Consider the following 5,918-nt stretch of genomic DNA (forward strand, 5'->3'; position numbering starts at 1 on the left):
ATGGGGAACTTACTGGAAGGAAGACTTATCTTGGAGCAACCTTTCACCTACTGCCTGGTAGAAAGAACCAATTAATTAATTAAGAACCTGCCCAGAAGTTAGTCTCCCCTGACCTTTAGCCAAGAATTTCTCCTAACACAGCAAGATAATACAGGGGACAGTAGGGTCTAGGGACAAGTCAGAGGCCGAGAAGGATATCTATCTCTCCCCAGATTTGGAGGACAGCCGGGTCAATGTGGTTGGCGAGCTGGTGGAAGGGCAGGTCTGCCTGAGCAGAGCGGGGCAGGGCAGGGAGACGCTGAGGGGCCAGGGCAGTCACCTGGTTTTGGGGACCAAACACGTGGCTCAGGTGGCCGGGAGGCCAGAGTGCAAACCAGAGCCACATCGTCTGTTGGTGTGGGCAGAGTGGGGAGGAAGGCTTTTCTTCTCTGAATCTTTTAAGCACAACATAAAAGTTACCGTCTTAACCATTTTGTGTTTGGTTTGGTACAGGGAAGCATATTCACGCTGTTGTACAGCAGCTCTCCGGAACATTTCCAGCTTCAAAACTGAAACTCTGTCCCCACCGAATACCCTCCTCCAAAGGGGCCTTCTGGGCCCCAACTCTTCCTAGCCCCTGGCAGCTAGTCCTGGGCATGGGACAGCTTCAGATACCTAGTTTAAGGAGAGTCCCCCAGCCTTTGTTCTTCTGTGACTGGCTTATTTCCCTTAGCATCATGTCCTCAGGGTTCATCCATGGTGTAGCACGTGACAGGATTCCCTCCCTTTTTAAGGCTACAGAACATTCCATCACATGGATCTTGGTTCCATTACATCATATCTTCGTTATACATTCACCTGGTGATGGACATTTGGGTTGCCTGCCCCTTATGGATCCTGTGAACAGTGCTACCATGAACATGAGGGTACAAATATCTCTTCCAGACCTTGCTTTGAATTTTTTTGGATAGATGCCTAGAAGATGCGATGGAGGGATTGGAGGAAGGCTTTTGAACCCAGCCTAGCTACTGAAACCTCTTAACTCCCTAACAGAAGCTACACCTGTGGGTATGTGTGGGCCCTGGAGAGAAAAGACTCACCCCTGGGTTCCAACTGCCTGTCCAAGGGAGGAGAGATCAACCTCAGTTCGCTGGGCCCCACCCCTGCCTGCCACCCACCCCCCCCCACACACACACACACACGCACGTGCGTGCATGCACACGCGCCCTTACGAGGCCGGCCTGGCTCCAGTAACTGGACACACAGGCAGGGATCTGCTCTGTCACCACAAAAGTCCCAGCCTTTTCCCAGCCCAGGAAGTCTAGGTCCAGACTCCGGGTGTGCTCTGAGCCCAACATCCTCCCCACCTGCCCCCGCCAAGGCTGGTCAGAAGCCCGGCCATCCCACATTGCCTCTTTTCCCATGTCTCGGGGTCTCGCAGCATTGGGAAGCCAGACCCAGGCCCCTGGCTCAGGCTCCCTCAGCGCCCACATGGAGCCTGCCCAAAGCGGACTTTCGAAGACTGAACACATGAGGCAAAGGTAGGAGTGACGGTTCTCCCACAAGACTATGTGAGCAAAGGGTTGGGATGGACACGGCAAACGCTCCTCCCCCAAAAGGGGATGTGCCCCAAATGCCCCTCCAACCTTGGGGTGACAGCTAGGATTCTGCTGTGCTGGACAGATCTGCCTTCTCGAGGCCCCATGCCCCTGGGCTTGCTTGGCCACACCCTGCCACTTCCCTCCTGGCAGCGGGACTTCACATCACCTGCGGGGCTGGGCCAGGGTGGCCACCTGGGGCAATGGGAGGGACATGGAGCCTTTTACAGCCAGGGACAAAGTCCTGCCCAGACTAAAGCCCAGGTGGCTTGTACTGCAGCTTGAACCCAAGTTCTGGCCCTCCTGGGGTTCCAGCCTGCCCAGAGTCCTAGCTAAGCCGCCCTCCCGCCACCCCACAGGCATGCAGGGGGTCTGGGTGCTGCTGCTGCTGCTGCTGCTGGGCCTGAGGCCACGGCTGGCCCTTGGCGCCTTCCCAGGTAAGGAAGCACCTCCCAGCTTCCCCCCACACATAGAGTCCTCCCCCAGGACTGACCTGGCCTCCCCTCTCCCCTTGGTCAGTGGAGGAGGAGGACCCAGCCTTCTGGAACCGCCAGGCGGCGCAGGCCCTGGACACTGCGAAGAAGCTGCAGCCCATCCAGACAGCTGCTAAGAACCTCATTCTCTTCTTGGGGGATGGTGAGTGCACAAGGCTGGCCATGCCTGTGGCCCCTGTAGCCCTGGCACCCCAACCTGCCAGTGGCCACAAACCAACCCTGACAAGGTGTGCTCCTTTAGGGATGGGAGTGCCCACAGTGACAGCCACTCGGATCCTAAAGGGGCAAATAAATGGCAAACTGGGACCTGAGACACCCCTGGCCATGGACCACTTTCCGTACCTGGCTCTATCCAAGGTAAGGGCTGGGTGGCCTCAGGATGCCCGCCACTAGAGGGGCAGGGGTGGGGAAAGTGGCAGGAGGGGAGGCCCCAGGAGATCTGGAGACTGAATTTGGGGGCACTAGGGCAGCGAGGGTGGGCCCTGGGGCCTGGGTAGGATCTTGGGCATCTGTCGGTGTCAGAACCCGAGGGCATCTCTGTCCCCAGACGTACAACGTGGACAGACAGGTGCCAGACAGTGCAGGCACAGCCACAGCCTACCTGTGCGGGGTCAAGGCCAACTACCAGACCATTGGTGTGAGTGCAGCCGCCCGCTTGAACCAGTGCAAGACAACGAGGGGCAATGAAGTCACTTCCGTAATGAAGCGGGCCAAGAAAGCAGGTGGGCTTGGGGCCAGCTTCATGGGCAGAGGCAGGATCAGAGACCTCAGGGACTCATGCTGACCTCTGCCCCCCACAGGGAAGTCAGTCGGGGTGGTGACCACCACGAGAGTGCAGCACGCCTCCCCAGCTGGCACATACGCCCATGTAGTGAACCGCAACTGGTACTCAGACAGCGACATGCCCACCAAGGCGCTGGAGGAGGGATGCCAGGACATCGCCCAGCAGCTCATCTCCAACGTGGACATTGATGTGGGACATGAAGGGCAAGGGTGGGAGGCGAGGTGCCCATAGGGACCACAGTCCCAGTCACTGACAGCCTGAGCTCTGGGGCCTGGCAGGGTCTCCAGGGGCTTGGGGAAGGGGGCGGGGGTGGTGGAGAAAGTACAGCTGGGCCTAGGCCATACCCACAGACCTGGTCGGGGCACTAGGGGCTGTCAGAGAAGGGAGCAAAGGGCCAGCCAGGGCCCAATCCCACCTGCCCAATCCTTTGGCCACAGGTGATCCTGGGTGGAGGCCGAAAGTACATGTTCCCCAAGGGGACTCCAGACCCTGAGTATCCAAGTGACACCAGACAGAACGGAGTCAGGTTGGATGGGCGGAACTTGGTGCAGGAGTGGCTGGCCAAGTACCAGGTGATGGGGGCCTGGAGGTGCAAGGGGTACAGCAGGGACAAGGATCAGAGGGCTATGGACTGAGTCTCAGTTCTGCCCCTCCCAGGGTGCCCGGTATGTGTGGAATCGCTCGGCGCTCATGGAGGCATCCCAGGACCCCTCTGTAACACACCTCATGGGTAATGACCCCAGATACCCCCACTTTCCCCACCCTTGCCTCCCTGGTCCCCAGAAAGCCAAAGATAACGCAGATGTTCAGGTCATGGACTCTCCCCACTCCCCAGCCAGTCACCACTGGCCCCCCTTCCCACAGGCCTCTTCGAGCCGGGAGACACAAAGTATGATATCTACCGAAACACAACCCAGGACCCGTCCCTGATGGAGATGACAGAGGTGGCAGTGCGCCTGCTAAGCAGGAACCCCCGTGGCTTCTACCTCTTCGTGGAGGGTGAGCAGCAGCCCCTTGCAGATCAGAGGAGTGGGACTGGTCAGGGCAGCTGGGGACTGTCCGCCTTCCATGTGCCCTGCTTGCAGGAGGCCGCATCGACCACGGTCATCATGACGGCACGGCTTATCTGGCACTGACAGAGGCGGTCATGTTTGATTCCGCCATCGACAAGGCCAGCCAGATCACAAGCGAGCAGGACACCCTGACCCTTGTCACCGCTGACCACTCTCACGTCTTCTCTTTTGGTGGCTACACACTGCGGGGGAGCTCCATTTTCGGTAGGCAGGGCGCTCCATTTGCGGTAGCCAGAGCTGTTTCCCAGATTATATGGCAGAAATGGCTCTGAGTAGCAGTTTCCTCACCTGTCAAATGGAGTAGTAGCCACCGTCTCATCGGGGCCTTGTGAGGACTGGGCTGGGCACGCAGGGGGCCCTCACTGCGGTGGGGGTGCTCAGCAGGTCCCTTCCCCCCTGCAGGGCTGGCCCCCAGCATAGCCCTAGACAACAAGACCTACACCTCCATCCTTTACGGCAACGGCCCGGGCGGCCTATACGCGCTCACGGGGACCCCCCGGCCCAACGTCAAGGACAGCCAGAGCAGTGAGCGCCGCGGGGAGGCGGGGCGGTCCTTAGGGGCGGGGGGGGGGGGCAGGAGGCCGGCATGGTGGGTAGCTCGCGGGAGAGGGAGGCCGCCCGCCCCGCCTGCCCTGAAGCCCCACTCTCCGGCCAGGGGACCCCACTTACAAGCAGCAGGCCGTGGCGCCCCTTGCCTCCGAGACTCACGGCGGCGAAGACGTGGCGGTGTTCGCGCGCGGCCCGCAGGCGCACCTGGTGCACGGCGTGCAGGAGCAGAGCTTCGTGGCGCACGTCATGGCCTTCGCCGCCTGCCTCGAGCCCTACACCGACTGCGGCCTGCCGCCCTCGGCCTCCCCCAACGACGCCGCGCCCCCCGGCCCGGCCGGTGCGCCTCTGTCGCTGCCGCTGCTGGCGGGGGCGCTGCTGCTGGGGCTGCTGGCAGGTGCCACACCCTAATCCCCCGAGCCCCCGGATCCCGCCCCCTCCCACCCGCCCCCTCTATCCCCTTCCCCCAGACCCCGGCCCCTCCTCCAGCCCTAGGCCCAGCCCCCGGAGGCCCTTCCCTCGCAGCGCGGGCCCCGCCCCCAGACTTTCACCCGGGTGCGGGCCGCCCGGCCCCCAGTGGGCTGCAATGGCGGATTTCCGGGGCACCCACGGGCCCCCCGTGGGCTGTTCTCGATCCCCCAAAGTCAACGCCAGGGTAAGGACGGGGGTGCTCTGACCACCAGACTCTGCCCGGCAGGTTGCCCTGCCCGAACACCAGGCGGGCACCATGCCAGAGGTGTCCCCCTCAGGGCCACGACTCGACCGGACCCCGCAGCACACACGTTTCTAGGCCTCGGTCTTCACAGCACCTTGGGGACGAGGACTCGGGCATGTCCGGGTGCCCGGAAAACGGTGGCTTCCTCTCACCCCGCAAAGGACCCTGCAAGGTGGCCGAGGAGACTGCTGGGGCCGGGTTGCAGTACCATGCACCATGGCCACTCCTGGGGCCCAGTACTATTACACAGAGAGGAGACGCTGACACAGAATGGAGAGACTTGTCCCAAGTCACTTAGCTGCTGATGTTCATGCCCCAATGCCCATTCCAGGCTGAGAGACCCAAGGAGCAGGCAGAGCAGGCAGTCCTGGAGCAACCCTTGTACCTTCTAGGAGACCATCTAGATGCTGGGCACAGGTCTGTGAGGAGAGGAGATTCCCTCTCCTCCCCATGCCTCTATTCTACTGAGAGAGACAAAGCAATAATCAAATAAACCATTGTGCAGTGTAATGCCAGTAGTGATACATTCTAGAAAGAAAAATCATTAGCATGTGGGAGCACAGAAGGATGTCTGTGACTGAGAGGATGGGGTGGATAATTCAGATCAGGAGGTCAGGGAGGGGCTGCCTGAGGTGCAGGCAGTGAAGTGAAGACAAGGAAGTGAGGGCTTGAGTCATGTAGGAGGAACAGCCTTGCAAAGGCCCTGAGCAGCAATCGGCAAGTGCTAGT

The 5,918-nt window shown here is 60.6% G+C and overlaps 1 protein-coding gene across 3 annotated transcripts; it reads left to right on the forward strand.

Moving 5' to 3' along the window:
- On the forward strand, positions 1–5,699 carry ALPI (alkaline phosphatase, intestinal). Of its 3 annotated transcripts, XM_045078905.1 has the most exons (13): positions 1–1,047; positions 1,421–1,520; positions 1,937–2,014; positions 2,097–2,213; positions 2,313–2,428; positions 2,619–2,793; positions 2,872–3,044; positions 3,293–3,427; positions 3,513–3,585; positions 3,720–3,854; positions 3,941–4,132; positions 4,331–4,453; positions 4,584–5,699. In XM_045078905.1, exons 3-13 carry the CDS (start codon positions 1,939–1,941, stop codon positions 4,883–4,885), a joined length of 1,617 nt encoding a protein of 538 aa, XP_044934840.1. In that variant the 5' UTR covers positions 1–1,047; positions 1,421–1,520; positions 1,937–1,938; the 3' UTR covers positions 4,886–5,699. The 3 variants fall into 3 exon arrangements, with proteins under 3 accessions (XP_044934840.1, XP_044934841.1, XP_044934839.1); XM_045078906.1 differs by lacking the exon at positions 1–1,047 and having other exon boundaries at positions 1,408–1,520; XM_045078904.1 differs by lacking the exons at positions 1–1,047; positions 1,421–1,520 and having other exon boundaries at positions 1,810–2,014.
- The last annotated feature ends 219 nt before the right edge of the window (positions 5,700–5,918 follow it).

Source organism: Mustela putorius, unplaced genomic scaffold, assembly GCF_011764305.1.
Source record: "Mustela putorius furo isolate JIRA1106 unplaced genomic scaffold, ASM1176430v1.1 tig00000275_pilon_pilon_pilon, whole genome shotgun sequence".
Taxonomy (NCBI): Eukaryota; Metazoa; Chordata; class Mammalia; order Carnivora; family Mustelidae; genus Mustela; species Mustela putorius.